Raw genomic sequence first — 19,277 nt, forward strand, 5'->3', positions numbered from 1 at the left:
CTGCAAATGGTTGCCATCTGTAACTCCAGGATGAAAGAGTTCAATAATGTGGATGCTGTATAAGCACACAAACTGTATTTCCTGTAACATCAATAGAAACTCAAGTGAAAAATGAAAAGTTTCATGCAAAAATATTGTTCTGGAACCCAGAGCAGCGAGTAAAAACAAAACCAAAACAAAAAAGCTTTGCATAGACATTTTAAATCACACTTAGTTTTACTATAAACATGAAAGCTCATAAAATTGAATATTTACCAACATGGAACCCTCTTCATCTCAGGATTTACAGCACTCAAAATAATATATATAAAAAAAAAAACAGTTGACATTGCATTTCTCCTGACACAAACCTGACTGTCTCCGCTGTGTCTGCTAAGATGATCTGTTGTTGGACTTGCAGGTGAAATAATGTGAAAATCAGACATCCAGCAGAGGAGGGGGAAATAAAAATCAGACTTGCCTCTCGTTACAGTTTTTGACATCGGTATTATTAACAGGATTCTGTACAGTTTGAGGACATACAAAAGAATGATTCAGTGACTGAAAAACAAAAATTAAGTCATTGACAATATTAATATATATATATTAATACCAACAAGGCTGTTATTTTTTTCTGTTCAAGTTTAGAACATTAACCATTAGTTTAAATTCGAGGGTAGTAGTCATTGTCTTGTGGGTAGTGTCCAGCAGGGTCATACACCTCTCTTCCTCTACCTCCACTGTGGCTCAGGCTCTTTCCAGTTTCTTCCGGCACTACTCACCAGGTTCCAGGCATCCCGAAACACGGTGCTCACATGGAATGAAAAGAAAAATTCACAAGGAATCTACACAAAGAACAAAAGCAGCACTTGGCCTCTTTTTTTCCCTGTATAATAGAAGTATAACTGCAACCTGTTCCCCTCCCAACATTTACTCCAAGACATTGTGACCCTCTGAAAAAAATACAGAACACAGTACATCACATTTTGTTTTACTTCACTTGAACTGCAGAACGAGAGGGCGGGGATGGGCGGGGAACAGAAATAAGAATTTACCAAGTCTACACTGAATATGATTTTCTGTGGATCCACACAGAAATCTGAGGTGTTTTTTTTGTTGTTTTTTTTGTTTTTTTTTTGTAGCGGCATCCATGACAGCTAAATGACGACTCCCCTCCCTGCCTAACTTCCACAAGTCCTCTTCACCACAGCAGTGAGAGCCGGGGAGGAAGATCAGGGCGTGGTCTTCCTCAGTCGTTCTTCTTCTCCCCCTCTGGTTTGTCTGTAATGGCGGCGGGGGCAGCGTCTGCTGTGTTGTTCTGAGTTGGGTCCACTCCGCTGGTACCGAACTCATTGACCCGGTTAGGATCGACCCGATAGATCCAGCGCTGGTAAAGGTAGACGAAGAACACCACATCTGCAGGAGAGGAAACCGAGGTTAGTCCAAGGAGAAACGAGTACAATTCAAATCCATCATTCCCTTAACAACCATTTCATCAAGCAGCAACCTATTTTTTACTGACTAAACGTCATCCTTAAACTCAAATAAAACTTGAACTTGGTGATCGTGTAAAGATAAATAATTATGACTGGGCTGCAACAGTGCCGAGTTCACATCATATAAGATGATATTTACTACCCAGGAGTGTTCGCTTGTACTGTTTTTTGTGTGAGGGTTAAGATGAACAAATGCTTAAATGTCCTGAAAGGCTTTGAAAGACCTTGTTGTTCTGTATCATTATGTGTCAAGTCGGAAACATCAGAGCTTTCAAAAAGATATTAAAGTTGGAATTACAAACAAAACAGTTCCTCTCATATCACGCCAATAATGTGACATGAAGGGGGTCACATCATGCCTGTGAGTCGGTGTGAGATTGAAAACATAAAAACCTATTCCAACTTAAACCGGTGGATCAAAACTTTTAGATCTTGTGATGGTGGTCCTGATTACTTATAACAGTCTGATTTCTGATGATATGACTCCACACAGATGTGTTTTGTGCTAACATCTGTGGTTCTAGTTTAAATATATTGTATTGAACCCTTTCGCTCTTAATATTTAATTACACTAAAACAGTCCCTGATATATTATTCAGTAATAACAAAGTGCATTATGGAAATCAGCGAGATCTAGTGAGCTGACACGAGGTGGCGTTAAAGGATTAATCTTAGCAAACGCTGAAGGCCAAAGTTCATTTGGTCAGTTGGTGTGGGGTTTGCGGGGAATCAAACACAATGCTGGAGTTGTACACTTTCTATAAAAGGAAAACTAAAGAACCAGAAAGGAAGACAGACTTTCCTTGTAACAAATTCCTCTGGATGAGCTGAATCTGAAAACCACCTCCAGCAAATCACTGCACATCTGAGCTCATCATCCTCAAGCTACAAACCCAATATAGCTCCTCTTCAACACTGGAAGATCACTGTCGTTGTTAAAAGTGATTATTTAACATCCCTTGAAGCTGCTACACTCATAACAAACACAATATATCAACATCCGGATGAGGGAGGACGCACCATCTCTGAGGCATCCTATCCTGTACATCATGGGCATCTTGATGACGAAGGCAAAGAGGTCATCAATAAAGGTATTGAGGGCCTTATAGGTGAGCATCCTCCACGGGAGGTGGGCCACAGATTTCATCTTGTAGTTGATGAATAGCTGTGGCGTCATCGTAATGAAACCTACAAAACCAAAACGGAGAGGAAGGAGCTGGTTAGATAATATAAACAATTTCTTCACCACAGGCAGTAATGTAGCCAGCGGGCAACGCAACCGAGTGTGCCAGCATGAAGTCTATTAATACACAGCACATTAGCAGACGCTGTTGGGAAACTGGGTGCGTAACCATGATGCAAGTGTGAAAACAATAGCTGTGTGTACAGCCACTCAGAGACAGAGTCATCAAGAGATTCTAAAATAATCACACTTATCCCCGGGCTTTAAAATAGATTTACATAAACAGACACAAACACAAGTGTCAGAGGAATCAATAACACACTAAGAGAATAAAATATAAATACATCCAGAGAGAGAGTTAAGACTGCGCAGACAGGAAGACGTGGAATTATTACCAATGCTATATTATGACGAATAAATAAACAAAGACGCATAAAGTGACAATATCCTGCTTCATCTAAAAATCATCATCAATGTTAACAAAATCCGGTTTTCTGATGTGAAATACTTTACTTTTGAACATCTATTTTTTTCATATTTTTAAAATAAAACTTTGTAATTGACCTTCAGTGAGGTAGACTTCAGTATTTTTATTTACTGTATTTTATAATCTGTTTATTACATATTTATATAATGCCCAGGTAATTACATGATGTAAACAAGAGAACCATCAGAACTCAGTGAATTCAGTGTGTTCCCTGCATCATTTCATGTACGTGGCTAATTCAAAGGCAGCTACGTTGCACACACTAATCTTTAAAGATTCTTTCTAATAGGTTAACGCCTCTCCTCCTCCACGATTCAATCATTTTTTTTTCATAGTGATGCCAATATGTTTTTTGTTTTAAACATTACAGCACATCTAGCCCCGTTATTCAGTTCCAACAGCTGACATTCAATGGAAAATGTTCTTCAAAACAAAAAAGGACAGACAAGACCAAATTTGAAGTAATGCAGTGTGTAAATGCTTCGGACCAACTTACCAAATGTTAACAAGAAGCCATAGAGCATGCTGAGTACCCATGAGTACCAGCCTTTGTGCTCTACGTACAATAAACTGTAGATCGCGTAGCAGCCGAACAGAGGGTAGAGCAGCCATGATAAGTACTTGAAGGCCATCTGTTCACAGGACAAAAGAGAAAAGAAGCCGTCATGCAACTTTTTATCAGCTGCAAGAAACTGACTCCACTAAAAAAAATTTTTTACTTATTGCTTTGCTTGTGATGTTTAATTCAGCTTTCTCCACAGAAAAACACTTTTTTAATTTTATCTTCAATGATAAAAGTTCAACATGTTCCATGTGTTATAAAATATAATGCCCCCCCCCCCTGTATTTTTGAAAGGCAGCTCCTCTGAGTGTGGCGGCTGTTTAGAGAGCTGCAGTTGAGGATTGGTTTCACTTACATCGTCATAGATTTTGGTTGAAGACTGCACATATGTTGACTTGTCTCTGAACACCAATCTTGGGATCACGCCTGCGATTTTGTTCTCTCTGTCCAACTAGAGAAAGACAACAGCGGGTGATTACTGGAATATAGTAGAAGTAGAAATAGAAAGTGCAACGTACAGACTCAGGTTCATGTTTGGATAAGCAACGGGGAAGAAAAGGAAAAGGTGGAAAAACAAATGACTTATCAAATGAGTTCAACTAAATACTGTTAATCAAACAATACTGTGCGTGGGGAAAAAAAAACGATGTTGTTCTGACTTACTTTGACATCCATGACCTTGGTGATTTTCCACAGGTCAATGAGAAGACCAATGAACACGCTGACCTGCACCACGAAGTTGGTTTCGTTGTCCAGTATGTACAGCAGCACCACGAGAGACTGAAACACTCCAAATATGATGGAGCGCACAGACAGGCCCTCTAGAGACTGTCTGCTGTTCCAAAACTGGATATCTGAGGAGAAGATGGCGCTGAGGTGAAGCAGGTAAACAGACACTGAGCTAACACCTCTTCTGTTCTTAAACGAAGTCCTGACTACAGCCTGGTTGTGGTGATCTTACCATTCTTGAAGGCAAGGAACTCAAAGATGCTGTGCACGATGGAGACAACGATGGTGAGTCCCAGCAGGTACGGGTTGGTTTCCAAAAGCGCCACCTTTAGTTGCAGAGGTAGTAACGCAATGAGTCTCAAAGTTGTGTCCGATCACAAAGTGAACGGGTTACATTGATCGGGTGTATATTGACCCAATCAGTTATTTACCCAATGTATAATGAATACAAAAAAAAATACTTAAATCTCATAACTGAAGAGTTTTTTTTTTATTTCTAGTTTACTGTCACCACTTTGACCACTTACCTTGACAGAGTCTTGGTCCTCGTCTGACTGCTCGTAGGTGTCCTCAGGGAGGAAATTCCACGGTGAGCGAGCGTTCTGCGCAGCGTACAGCTGCCAGCGCCACAATGACAGCGGGCAGTAGCTGAGGCGCAGCGGGAGTTTTGTCAAGGTGTCGTTGATGGGATAGTAGTCCTTCTGAAGGTTCCAGTAGTCATTGAAGTACACAATGGGGTAGTAGTCGCCGCTTACCGCATCAAACTTCACATCTGCACAGGGTAGAAGAGTAGAAATGTCAAACGTGATTTTACGCTAAACTGCAGTTTCAAGGAAAGTATGTTCATTACCTGGGAATTGTTTTCTGAGAGCTTTAAAAAAAAATAAAAAACATTTAAAGAAACTTACGCTGGTCTAGAGGAGGTGGAACAGAGCCTTTCACCCAGGCTGTGTGGTCATCTACCATGTTGATAGTGAGGTTGGGATGCCAATGGGAGATAATCTCCACTGGACCGTGGCTCTCTGCCCGCTGTTAGGATACACAGGTGATTAAACATGTCAGTGCTAAGAGCAAACAAACAGAGAAAAACAGAAAGGAAAAGTAACGGATGGTGTATCGTTTATCTAAACTTGTATCAGAGCTTAATATGTTTTGAAGAGTCTTCAGTAGAAAAATCTTTCCAAAGTCCTTACATTTTCCTCTTAAATGCAACATAACTTTGACTGTTAAAATTGTACTTGTGAGTACAAGGCTGGTAGATCTAGTGCAAAATCCTCTACTAAAGTTAATAACCAAATTAGTGCTAAAATATGTGCATCAAGAAGGCAACCCTGTTGTAAATACATGATGTAGACCAGAAACACAAACTGTCGTATGAAGACCCTGTTGACAAATTGCAAATCTGCACAAAACTAGACCTGGAGTAGAGAGGAACATAAGGAAGTCCAAACATGAAGTTAATCTGAATTTGACTCCGATCACGTTGACATTTATACCACACAGCTCAGCCCCTAAAATAAGATTAATCAAACTATTAACCTTAATCATCTCAGGATCTGCTTCGGTCTCTCCTGTAAGCAGATTCTTGGTCTTCATGAACTTTCTTCTCTTGAATTTATTCAGCACTGAAAGAGTAAAAAAAACCAAAAAAAAACCATAAAGGTAAACGCTTGGAAATGATCACAGATATTATTCTATTATTGTAACTTCTGTTTACATTTTACAAAGTGTGTGTTTTCCACATGTGCTTACTTCTTGTTGCATGAACTGTTGCCAGTCTGCGATACTGCCCCTTGCGTTTGGGGTCTGGGTGGAATCCACTTTTAGTGAAGTACACGTGCATGTACAGGGAACCGTTCTGCTGCAGCTTCTGCAACCACACAGCAAACGGTAAGAAGTATTCGTCTCAGACAAATACACGTCGACATAACATCTGTCTGCTTCTTTCTTGCCCTTCACCGACATCTAACTCGGCTCCGAAACTAATACCTGTTCCTTCCCACATCCAATTAGTCTGGCACCACCCCCCACCCCCCCCCACCACCACCACCACCACCAGCACACTGCACCTCGCCTCCATCCCCACTCATCCTAACCTCTGGGATGTCCATCTCCTTGTGGTGCTCATAGCAGCCGTCGCCTTCCTCCCCCGTGTTCCAGTCTCCGTAGACCAGGTCCCTGTGGAACCAGAACAGGGCACCCGTGTTGTTGAAGTCGGAGAACACCTCCTCCAGGGACACGTACACGTACATGTCCTGCAGCACGGTGAGAAAAGAAAAGGTGTTTATGACATTACGGCATCTGGAGAGATCGAGTCAGTTACAGAGAGAGATTACTGAGGTTTGCCGTCCAAATACTTGAGAGGATTAGACTCGGAGGGCTGTTTAAGAATGAAAGGATTCAATTTAATTATACATGTTTAGTAGAACAGCTGACAATGCCGATAAGGCAATGTGAGGTTTTTTGTTTTTTTTTTTATCAAGAGAGGACAGGTGTGGTACCATGAGGGTGTCTTTAGTGAAGAGGTTCCTGCTGGGTACCCTGGGGGCACCGGCTGGCGTGGTGGGGTCAGGAGTGGACGGGCCTCGGCGGAACCAGCTACTGATCGCCCAGATTATGAAGATTCTGGAGGAACAAGTGCAATCACAGTCAGAGGAGAGAAAAAAAAAAACATTTAGTAAATGAGGAATTTAAGTCAAGGGAAGAAAAAAAAATAATCAAAAGAACAAATATATAAAAGAGGAAAGTGACATTTGTTTGTAAATGGTCAAATACTTGGCACGCTACCGTAAACAATCCTGAGACAAAGCATTTCATTTTGACCCTCTTGAGATGTAAAGCTGTTGGAGTAGTGAAACTACACGGAGGCTAATCAGATTGCAGCGTATTCAGTCAGACTGCATTACATACAGACTTTAAAAGAGATGCCGATCTTGCATCATAAACCGGCGATGGGTCAAAAGAGAAAAACTTTGAAGGGGAAAAAAAAAAAAAAAAAAAAAGAATAGTCAGTTTCAAGGAAAGACAATATTGCAAAAAAGAACTGACAAATCTTTTCATTTGTATCTTCCAACCTACCTTTGTATGCTTGTGTTTTTCTTCACTATAAATTTACATCTTTGGTTGGTATTTGTGAAACCACCATAGAAATAATATATTTCCTGATATCGCAGTATAATTTCTAAGGAAGGATTCTTTGTCACACGTGTTTTTGTGAACTTTTACAGCAGGTCAGTGGCACGGCGTTTGTGCGGAACATACATTATTATGTTCATAGCGGATCTTCAGTCTCAGGAATTCAAAAATGATATAAAGTTCATCAAAAGAACTCGCTTCTGCGTTTAGCCTCCTCCATCTCATGGCAGACCTTAAAAACTACACTTAATCAAAGCTACACAAATTGACCGCAGCTAAATTCTAAAAAAAAAAAAAAAAAAAATCACATTTATTCATTCACACTCAGACTGCTATGAAATACTTCCTGTAAGCTCCTTTTTCTGAGGTCAGGTGTCGTAAATGTAACCCCTAACAATCAAGCGCCATCTTATATTAAAGATCAAATATTAACAGACCCCTCCGCTTGCTAACAGCTCGCAGGAGCGGAACGGGAGGCGGGGCCTTTATTCATTAGACTCCTCCCCAGTGGAACCGGCTTGCAGTTTGGGTTCAGGAGGCAAACATGCTCTCCGTTTTCAAGCCATTCCTTTTTGATAAATCTTACATTTAGGTCAGGCTAAAATGACCTCGAACCAAATGTTCTCGATGCTCGCCACGTATTTGCCACTACCGCATGTTGTTTTCACATCTCATTTAACGTTGAGACTGTATTGGTATTTTAACACGTTTTAGCATATTCTTTTAATATTTCCTTGGCATTTGTATTTTAATGTAGTCGTTATTCGCTCTTTGTAAAGTGTATCGGGATTACGTTTAATGGTGATTTTGCGCTGTAAATTAAATTGAACTGAAATGATTACAAACGCTTGAAGAAGGAATATGTAATAATGAAAGATGATACCATTTTCCAGCACATACGCATTTCAAAATCAAAATCCTGAAATGTGTTCAAATGTTCAGTGCCAATGAGTGGGATTTTCAATGGTTAATGCAATATAATCTTTTTGATATAATAAATGGACCTCTTCTTTTTACTTGATTGGCTTGCCTAACTGCTTGCCTAAGGCAGGAACCCCAACCAAAGGCTGTCAGTCAAACGAGGTGCCAAAAAAGTACCTCACTGGTTCCGGCTCCAAACGCTGTGCTTCACATGAGCATTTCTTGTGCAAAATAATCATTACTTCTGAGTTAATGCACATTTTTGCTACACATATTACTCAAAAACTACTGAAATCTACAAACAGTGGGCAGCAATACATGACAGACGTTCTGGCTGCACCTTGCTGATTACATGTACTCACTTTTTTTGGTGCTGGTGCATATATGAATTTTACCAGACAAAAAGTCAGCGGACCGAGGTCTCATTGATTAAGTGAGAAAAAGTGATGGACAGCACGGGATTTTAAAGCCCGTGTACCACAATTAGAAAGTAACACCTTCTGAAAGGTGAGTGAGTAAAGTGGATAAAGAACTGAACATTAAGCCCCGTAATCAGAGATCTGTTCATAGATTCGGATCTCTTCTTGTGAAGAACGAGCAAACGTGCCAGGTTAATAGACAAAATGAAAAAGTCACCTGAAAAGGACTCCTTTAATGACCTGCCATGCATTCGGTGGTTGTTGCGGCTGCTGCTGCTGCTGCTGAGGGTCCTGTGCATTTTCAGCTGTCTGCACAGTCTGTTCATCTGTTGTTGCAGCAGATCCATTGCTGCTCACCTACAACCGAGAATAGTCACAATCAGTGGAGCCAAAGAAAGTCACAATGATGATGCAGCAATACTAGCAGATAATGATATATGTTAAGTAATAAAGAACAGCTGCATTGGCGGGACAAAGGAGCTAAAAGCCAAAAGATGCTATTTAATTAAGTGGGGGGGCGCGCTAATGTGTCCTCCATCTCCACTCAAAACAAGGAGTTTACAGTCACGTGTCAATTTGCATCATTTATGTACAGTAATTGTAAATTGAATGAATTTGGATTTAGACTGTTCTTGTCAATCAAAGCTGTTTTGAAGACATGACACAAGACCGTAGGTACTGAGACCGGCAAGATTTTCTGACGCGTAAGAGAAACCTTAATCCTCTATACCCCACCGCCCGCTGGCGAGTTTGAAAAGCAGGTTTCCTTTAAATAAAATTGCCAAAATTACACATTTTTATCCGAGCCAACCGAATACACCCTATGCAGTTTTGATGTAGCTTTTATAGCTCTTGCAATGGCCAAAGTCATGGGAGCGTCAGCAGACATATCCAAGATAACTTGTAATCAATACAATCTGTCAATAGTTTGCCGTTTAATGGATTTCCACCCTCCCTGGCTTCATGTCCGCGTAACACCACCACCCCCCTCCAAACCTCCCCCCCCTCCCCTGCAAGGCCACATTCTATTCAAGTCACACAATAGACAAGCGCATACCAAGTCATGAGACTCATTCACTATCTATCTAAACATCTACTCTCCCCTGTTGTCACCAACACAAGGGAGACCAGCGGTTGAAACAAAGCACCTTTGAGGATTTTTTTTTTTTTTTTTTTTCCGTTTAAACAGGTTAGTGTCATTCACGACACCAGCGAACACTGGAAAAGTAAAGGTTTCTGATAAGCTGGTGACCGAGCAACATCATAAACAGGAACATTTCAAGGCCATGACGCGGCCCAAAATAGGGCTTTTTCATCCTCACTGCCCTGTCCCGCTGCTGTGTTAAAGTAGAAGCAATTCTATTATCAGAGACATGGATCTGTCTCCTGCAGGGTAATAACCACCACACAGACAGATCGCCAATAAGATCAACCACACAAACAGCTTATCTCCTCCAGTTTAAGACAATAATTTACAATTTATACGCTCCGAACAAGGATTAACCACGTATTCAGGGTTCAGAGTAAGTCCTTCACACCAGATTGTCAACCGTGTCTGGCAGTAAGAGGGGAGAAAGGTTATATATATATATATATATATATATATATATATATATATATATATATATATATATATATATATATATGACCTATATATCAGTCAGTAGTGGACATGGTCTGGTGATGTTTATCACACGTGGTGACAATATATCCACCAGGTGGATTAAAATAATGCGATATAAATCAGAAAAAGAAGGTTATGAAAACGGGTTTGGTACTTAACGTGTACAAAACAGACAATTTTTCTACTTTTAGAAACGATTCAAGCACAAGAAAGAAAAAAAAAAGTAAGTCAAAACTAAATAAACCCTTGTGGTTATATTTGGCTTGCCATTTACTTATCACAGCAATTTCTCTCGACGGAGTCACCCGTGGTGAGCCTCAAGATATATGAATGCTCTCTCTAAAGCTAATAGCGCATTTATCCTGACAGAGCATTTTTATTACAAGAGAGACACTTAACTCGTGCTACACGCTCGCAATAATTTTTGGCACGCGTGTATTCACATTAAAATTCGTATCACAGCGCTAAGCACCCGTTTTTCTGGAAGATAAATCCCCGAAGAGCCCATTTAACAACACGTAACTACAAATATTTTCAGAGTCCTTCAAGACATTTTCTGAATAAAAAAAAAAAAAAAATATGCTTGCTACCTGCACAGCATAGATATGTAATCCGTTTTATAAGATGCAACTGTTTTTTGTTGTTGTTGTTGTTGTTTTTAACCTACGTGGTTAAAAGAGGCTTTGAGGCATCCAGAAATAATTTCCAAAGTGTGGTGAAATGATATTGTGACTTCAACGTAATAACAATAGACTGGGGGTTAACAATATCTTCAAACTGAAACCATAAAGTCATGTCCTGGATCAATGAGTTGATCGATGGTAGCTTGCTTTGGTCTTCTGCAAGGTACTTTACACACTTGTTTGTTTTATCAATATCTGTGTCACTAGACATTTTTTTTTTTTTTTTTTTTTTTTTTTATTGAAGGCTTCGAGGATCGAGCAGAAGGAAGTGGTTTCCCTCTGGACAATGATGATTCACGATGACCTTTGGTAACTTGTAAATGAGCATTTTGTCACTCTGGTAAAAGAACCGCTAGTGAGCGACTTAATGACAATAACAAAGTGCAAACACGCCAGTTTTAGGAGCATTTTACGAGGTTAATTCATACAAACTTGTCAATTTAAGAAGAAGAAAGAAAAGAAAAAAAAAAAAAAAGGCCTCTGCTGTGGGGTTTAGAAACTGTACCAAAAGGTTTCCCTTGAAATGACTGAAAGCCAGTATCGTGTGGGGATGTTTAACGGGAGGTCAGAGATGAGAGCTGCCCGAGTCCGGCCTGGTTAGTGAAGCCGAGCTGCGTCGTTCAGGTTCGGGCCTTGCGAGAGCTAACCGACACACTGCAGCACTTCGGCCGCCTCACCGACAACCTAACAAGCCACGTTAACTATAACCCCCGTCTCGTTTCACGTCGAGCGTTTATGTGTTTAGGGTTTAGGTGACATTTGTCCGTCCACACCGCCTCCGGTCCGTTCATCCGGTCGCCGGCACTCCGGATTTCGCAACATATCGTTAACGGCAAAGGAGGTGGTCGTTTTAAAAAAAAAAAAACCCAACCGGCACTGACAACGTCACTGGGGCTCGTGGAGCGATCGGTTTACGGGTTTAAATGTTGACGGTCCCGCACACAAACGTTCAAAACAAACAAACCGGGGCCCCTTCACCCGGACGTGAAAGCCGAAAAGGGACAGCGAGAGTGTCATTCATTTTTTTTTTTTTTTTTACCTCGCCGTTGCTCACGGTTTCTTTAGTTGCTTCGCTCTCCTGCGTCGCCATCTTTCGTCGTCTCTATCGCGCACACCACACCGCACCGCTGCTGGCTGGGAAACTGGACTCTTTGCGTCTCGCGAGAGGTCCGCCGTTGCGTCATTAGAGTGACGTGTTTCTTCAGGAGAGTGATGAAAAATGTGAGGCTGATAAATATTGTAAGAGGCTTTTTTCTTTTTTTTTTCTTTTTTTTTTTTGCTTCAACGAGGCTGATGAAACTGCATGAAATACTGTGCCTCGTCACGCATTTTCTGCCAAGTAACCATAAAATAAAAGCGGTCTAAAATGGGAAAAGGAACATATATGCCACCATTTACAGTTGGCAAGAAATATAGTTTTTTTTTTTTCTTCCAGAGTCTTTCACGACACAATTGCAATATGTTTCTTCATAGTCTCATGTCAGATCAGTTGTAAATATATATAAATATATATATATAAAACCACAAATCAGAAAATGTACCTCAGAAATTGTACAACATATGATACTATCTATTCTCTGGCTCAGTACAGACAAAAACTAAAATTAAATGGTTGTATGCCTTCACCAATAGTCCAGTTGCAGTTTATATCCTTCTTTGTCCAGACTCATATAGTATATGTAATGAAGACTTGGATGGAATAAATAAATAAAAAGAAATGAACTCAAGTCTGAGAACCTATATTTACTGGTAAACGGCTTTTATTAATAAGCATAACCCTTTGGCACATAGTGACACCAGCACCTCAAGGATCAACAGAGTGTGTTGGTTCTTTAAAGGAACGAGAACAACAATACATGTTCAATGTGTGATAATTACATTACATTTACAATAAAACAAAGGAATGATTAATTTACATTTCTTTAGAGAACAAAACAACAGCATGCTAAGTTTTTTTTTTTTTAACAGCAACACAGAACAAAACATAAAAAAAGGCACACCATTTATTTGAAATGTCAAAAGCTCAGTGTTTTATCGTTGACAGTGGAGAGCAGTAAACATATGAAACCAGAGATAGATTTTACAAGTGTGCTATAGATGGGAAACATAAACTGGTATGTTTCAGAGTTTAACATCACCACCGAATGACCTGTTACTTAAAGATGAATGGATTTGTAATGAAAGGGGTATGTGCTAACAGAGATTATATTTCAACTGTATGAAATTCAATGCATCGTGTTTATATGAAATTGAAGTTAAAAATAGCCAATGCCATGATAGAAATGATTTGAAATTTAATGTTTTTGGGGGAATTTTTGGTAGAACACAAAAAAATATTCAAACAAGATATTCAACAACAAATTCAACCCTGTTTGATAAAATGTACAGGAGCTACAAATACTCTCTATATCGAAAAGATTATTGGATTTACTCCTTGATGTTGACATATATTTGTAAACGGGTGAGCTCAGTTTAAATTAAAGTAGATAATTGGATCTGCTCAGTCAAATTTTAAGTAAAAGAAAAATAGTAAAGTTGTTCCTTTACGTTTCAAATGCAAGCTTCAAAACATGTTTTATTTCAGTCGTTCAATATAACCAGGACACATTTAAATGCAGACTATTTAATTCTTAATGAGCGCAATTCAGTTACAGAAAATGTAAATGGTAATTTCATATTATATTCACTTGGAAAGCTAAAGATGAGTTTGATTTACATTCTACATACAAACACAAAATGAAATTTTTGAAATTAAATGTTGTTTAGAGAGGAAATATTTACCCTTTTATACTTTGGCACACTTATTACAGGCATTTTATGTCTATGTAGAAGGCCATAACTGCAATGTACAGCAAATAGGAGCCAGGACTTTTAATAAAAAAAAATGGTGGATGATGGTATCCTCAAAATATAACTGATGGCTGTGCTCCTAAATAGACTACTGAGACTACTGTTGATGTAGATCTATTGCTTTCCTCTTCACCAGTGAATTTCACAAGAACTAAATTTGCCTTCTGAGCTGTGGTTTTAAATAATGACAGGAAGAGGACGTTTCTACAGATTGATAATCAACAATGTCCCTTTCTATTTTAGTGTCAAAGTACGTTAGGGTGAATTTTTCCTTTGTTAATGTTTCACACCTTGGACCACTCTGTCAGTAATTTACAGTCTTCAAAATAATGCTAAAACTAGTTACCTATAAACAGTCACAAATAATCCTCTCTGTATACACTGACATGAACTAAATAAGGAAAAATGAAGTTTTCAACTGTCAAATTGTTTAATTACATAGATCACTCCCAAATTGAGAATGCAATGGGAGCAACAGGTAAGAAAATGACCAAAGCTACGAGGAGTGAGAGACCAGAACTTAACCTTCAAAACGTTGCAACAAAACTTTTATGAAACATTTTTGGTGTGAGCTCCTCTTTTCTGATTATCTTGTATAATGATCATAACCTGAAAGTCACTTCTGTCATGTTGAACTTAAGTTATCGAAATAGAATTTGAGGCTCAAGTGCCTTTGGATCATGCCGAGCAGAGAAGTAGAAACAAAACAAAAAATGTGTTGTATAACAAAATATCTCCATCTTCTCTGCTTGTGATTGGCTCTTGACTTTCAGGACAGACAAAAACTGTGGAGTCCTACATTTCATCTAAACCGTAATCTTCCTCCGGAAAGTCTCCCACAGTCACACTCAAGGGCTTCACAAACCCGCCATACTTGCTTCCACATTCAAAGTATTGCTTTCCTTCAACACTGTGGAGACACAATTAAAAAAAAAAAAAAAAATCAAGGTCAAACACAGGCAAAATCAAGACCAACATCACAGACTTTGTTTTAATATTTAAAAAGAAAGAAAGACTGCTCTTACGTTCCATTGTGTTTTCCCATGGGCTCGTCGTACTTCACACCCACCCAATAGCCCGTCTTAAACTCTGTTGTACCTGCAACAAATACCACACTGTTGTTTATACCAGGTTCATTATTGAAAATCTTCCGTCACCATAAACTGATGAAACTGTAATAACAAGGTACAACTTTCTTTGTTTATTCATCATTATTTACCCATTTTTCGTCACTGTTCTGCATGTGATATGCAAGATTAGAGATTAATATGGCCTTCAACAAGCCATTTTATAACTTCTTCCACTGAACAACCTACCTGAGAAAATGAATTGATTTAAAATTAAATTAGAGGGTGATAATATTCACATCAGATGAAATGTGAAGGGATTTCTCGGCAGGTTTGAGTTAAACAGACTAGGCTTGTCACAATAATTACGTAATCACCTGATCGGAATTATTCAAGCTAACCGCAATCATTTTCCTTAATCGAATTAGAATTGTTTTCATTCATCTGTATTAATATAGCCGGATAAAACTAACAGAAATGTCAGTTTGAGGTTTGAATGGAGCTCTTTTAATGATGTCATCTGGTTGCACCCCCTTCTTCTGCTGTGGTTTAAAGGCGTTAAAGGAGAATTAGCACCAACAGATGTTTATCTCAAGGTTTTTCACCTGTAATATTCAACCCGCTGCATTTCAATAAGCGTCTATTGACATTAATGCCATGGATTAAGTTGCAAAGCCAAACACCACTGCCAACTAATGGCTCTTCTTCATTAGGTGTATATGTACTATTAATTATTATTTTATCTACATTAAGGGCATAAAATTAATTAAAAAAAAAAAAAAGACAAATACATCTTTAATCGCAATTATGCGTATGACAATTAATCATCAACTACGATTTCATGATGGTGACGGCCCTAAAACAGAAAGAGCAGAACTACAATTCCTCCTGCGTTGCCACCTTAGCTTGTGCAATGAGCCTTGGTCACCATAAATTACAACAAAGTGGGTTCTGTTGAAGAGAAAATCCTCAGTAGCACAGGGTTTAAACTTATGTCCTAAAGAAAGTAACCCTGCTAAGCTTTATCCACACTTACCAACATACATGACTGTGCCCAGCTTCGTGGGTTGCCCAGGGATCTGCACTTTGCAGCGGTTGCCAACAGAAAAGGTATCAGCAGCAGCCTTCTCTTCGTCTGCCCGAGCAGCAAGCTCAGCTTTCTTCTTTGCCGTTTCTTCCTCATTGAAGCGGCCAACGCGATTTTTCTTCATGAATGACCTTGCTGAGCCTGAAGGGGAGAAGGTTGGATTGTACTTAACACAGGATACGTCAAAACAGACGGTTAAGACCATGTAACTTTTATCTGATGAAATTATTCAACATGTTAACCATTTATTAATGGCTGGTAAGAAAATTAAAATAAACAGAAACTTGGGTGTTGTTATGATGGAAGCATTGCTTGCGACTAATAATTCGTTCTCATTATTGATTGCTCTATCAATTACTGTGTGCATCCTCTTGACAAATCGTGAATGGTTAATTTATCAACTAATAATCAACATAAATATTCTTTCTAGTAATGGCTCAATTTGGTCATATATATTTAGAATAGCAGGCTGTACCTGATCTCTTAGCATAAGCTTCATCTGAAATCTCAAACTTCTCCACTGTGGAAACATCACTGAACTCGTTCATCTGACCTCCACTTTTGTCAACAACCTGTACAAAGAAATGAGATTCAAGATGACAGATATAAACATAGCAGTCCTGCATGTAGCTGTATTAGACAATACCTGTCAAAATGTTAGGGTTAGAGAAGCAATTGTAATTATGACAATGAACAATTTATCTGCAGGCACTTTCAAAATATACTTTGCAGGTGATTGTATAAAGTATCTGTCAGTTGTTTTCAGACAAACAGTTTCTTATTGCTCTCATGAAACCTGATCCAAGACCATAGCTGCCAGCAGGTCCTACTAGGACACTGATTGATGTGAACCACTTTTATTTTATGGCGATATGATAGTGATTTGGGCCACAAATTAAAAGCAGGTACATACATGTATTCTGCAGTCTTCATCCACGGGATATGAGCCGAGCAAAGCTTCATTGTCATCCATTTTCTGTAGAAGCTCGTCAGTGACACTGAACAACTGCAGGTCCATGGAGGAGGTGGGGATGCCCACAATCATCTCCAATTTGCTCTGAGAACAAAACAACAAAATAGTACATGTAACACACCACACCGAGGGCACAAACTACCCATCTCAGTATGAAGAGAGGTTTAGGACAGGAAAAAAAACAAAACTCAACCACAGAGCCACCGCGTGTGTCCTCTGAGATGATGTGTAATAAACTGAGTCTTACCTTCATTTCTATTATAGTAATCCCTCTTGCAAACCTGCGATTCACTTCAAAGGAGGAGAGGGTGCTTGTTAGTCGCACATTCACGGTGGGGCTGGTAACTATAGTCACCCCGCCGTCCATCATCCAGTCTGTCGCGACTCTACTGATCAAACGCTGTAAAGAGGAGACAAATAACGTGAACCGATGCCAACATCTCGCAGTCGAAAAACAAACATCGTAGTTGAAATCTACACCAAACAACTGCGTCAAGCTGTTTTCTTGCCAAGTAATCCAGATGAAAAGCTCAGTGCTGATCTACGAAAACAAAGACTGCGCCCGGTGATGTTGCGCTGTTGATACTGGACGTGACTCCCGCGTCGGTCTACATTGAGCATGCTCCGGCAGCGAAGTTAAAGTTGAACATTTAACGAGGCAAATAAGTCGTTTTCTCTCCCGTGTTGTTACAATTTTATCACGTGTGATCGTTAAAGTTAGCAAGCTAGTTTAGCAGCAGCGGAATAGACGAACAGGTTGCGGTAGTTACTTACGAATACGTGTATTTTCTTCGGTAGTATTAAAAAGGTCTTGGGGGGGGGAAAAAAAAAACCCAAACTGTCGACTCGTTTCTGTTTCTACACTTAAACCCAGTGCTGACTATTCCGTTTTAACCACGGCGAGAACAGGGAACGATACCTCGTTGTGCCAGAAAATTACACCGTCAATTCCTGCTACGCCCAGATCTGGAAGCTTCTACCTGCCCCTGACTCGGGAGCGCCAATCACATCGGCGAGCGAGTTGGATCAACCAATAGGATTACGATACGAAAGAACGCCCTGAGGAACTGCCTACTTACCGATAGATTGACACGCCCAGTAGCCAATCATCAGACAGGAGTAATTGCAACTGCTGAAATAACCGCACAGTGGCGCTAACGTCGTACATAAACCATCAAGACTGAGAAAAGAAAGTTTTATTTCAAATATGTTGACCGAGAGATTCAGTCCGACATTTGAAATAAGAAAACACGGTATCGTATATTACTGTCGGTTACTATAATTACCATGTTTGGGCCCAACTTTAACAAAGGTCCATACATAATGCAGTTTATGGTTGTAGATGTGAAATAATATTGCAGCAATTTGAAAACATTTGTGTGAGGACTACAGTCTGTCTGAACTGTATTTTAACTTATTTTGTCTCTCGGTGTTTGACAAAAAAACAAACTGATATTACAAAATAACCCCCCACCCAGAAAAGCAATCATATTCTTTCGTGAACCAAAGTATTCCTGGAAAAGTCACAACAGAGTAAAGCATGTATAGACAGAAAGGAGAAGATCAAAGATAACAGAGACCTACAACCAAACCCCAGACAGATGGAGCTCTTAAGATTTATGGTTGTTGCTAGAGATGGAGGTCCGCCAACCTGCCTGGTCTCATTCACTCCTCACCTGCAGGCAATATAGATCTAAAGATCAGGTTAACTTCTAATGTGTGCCAGAGATCTTCTCCTAAATCTCTGTAGTCAGGTTAAGACTTGTAAGCTTTCAGTTTGTAATTGTAGCAGGTAAGTCATAAACAGAAAATATTGCAATTTTATATTCATCTTCATATTACATTCATTCATATTATTGTTCACTGATGGATCTCCTAGGACATTCTTTCCTTTTCCTACAGGCCGGATGCACATCTCTCGCATAAACAGAAAACATGAATCATTCTGCAAACTATACCTGTATTTATACTTATTAATGGGTGTTTGCACAGTATTTGAATTAGCAGACACCTCAAACACACCAAACCACATGATCCGGTTGGAAATGTAGGACTACAACCTGAACAAAAAACAAGACACTT

The 19,277-nt window shown here is 39.5% G+C and overlaps 2 protein-coding genes across 2 annotated transcripts; both read right to left on the reverse strand.

Moving 5' to 3' along the window:
* Positions 1-181: 181 nt before the first annotated feature.
* Positions 182-12,364, reverse strand: clptm1 (CLPTM1 regulator of GABA type A receptor forward trafficking). The gene is made up of 14 exons (XM_069148143.1): positions 12,258-12,364; positions 9,129-9,268; positions 6,938-7,061; positions 6,533-6,691; positions 6,189-6,306; positions 5,976-6,061; positions 5,345-5,465; positions 4,964-5,208; positions 4,669-4,762; positions 4,371-4,561; positions 4,063-4,158; positions 3,642-3,777; positions 2,496-2,663; positions 182-1,395 (listed from the first exon to the last, which is right to left on the reverse strand). The coding sequence occupies exons 1-14, from the start codon at positions 12,306-12,308 to the stop codon at positions 1,229-1,231; spliced, it is 1,896 nt and encodes a 631-aa protein (XP_069004244.1). The 5' UTR covers positions 12,309-12,364; the 3' UTR covers positions 182-1,228.
* A 596-nt stretch (positions 12,365-12,960) lies between these two features.
* tbcb (tubulin folding cofactor B) lies at positions 12,961-18,148 on the reverse strand. The gene is made up of 7 exons (XM_069148151.1): positions 17,970-18,148; positions 17,443-17,595; positions 17,136-17,279; positions 16,698-16,794; positions 16,172-16,363; positions 15,094-15,166; positions 12,961-14,978 (listed from the first exon to the last, which is right to left on the reverse strand). Exons 2-7 carry the CDS (start codon positions 17,563-17,565, stop codon positions 14,864-14,866), a joined length of 744 nt encoding a protein of 247 aa, XP_069004252.1. The 5' UTR covers positions 17,566-17,595; positions 17,970-18,148; the 3' UTR covers positions 12,961-14,863.
* Positions 18,149-19,277: the final 1,129 nt, after the last annotated feature.

This window comes from Embiotoca jacksoni, unplaced genomic scaffold (assembly GCF_022577435.1).
Source record: "Embiotoca jacksoni isolate LCO1_2020_lvr unplaced genomic scaffold, fEmbJac1.0.p SCAF_14, whole genome shotgun sequence".
Lineage (NCBI taxonomy): Eukaryota > Metazoa > Chordata > Actinopteri > Embiotocidae > Embiotoca > Embiotoca jacksoni.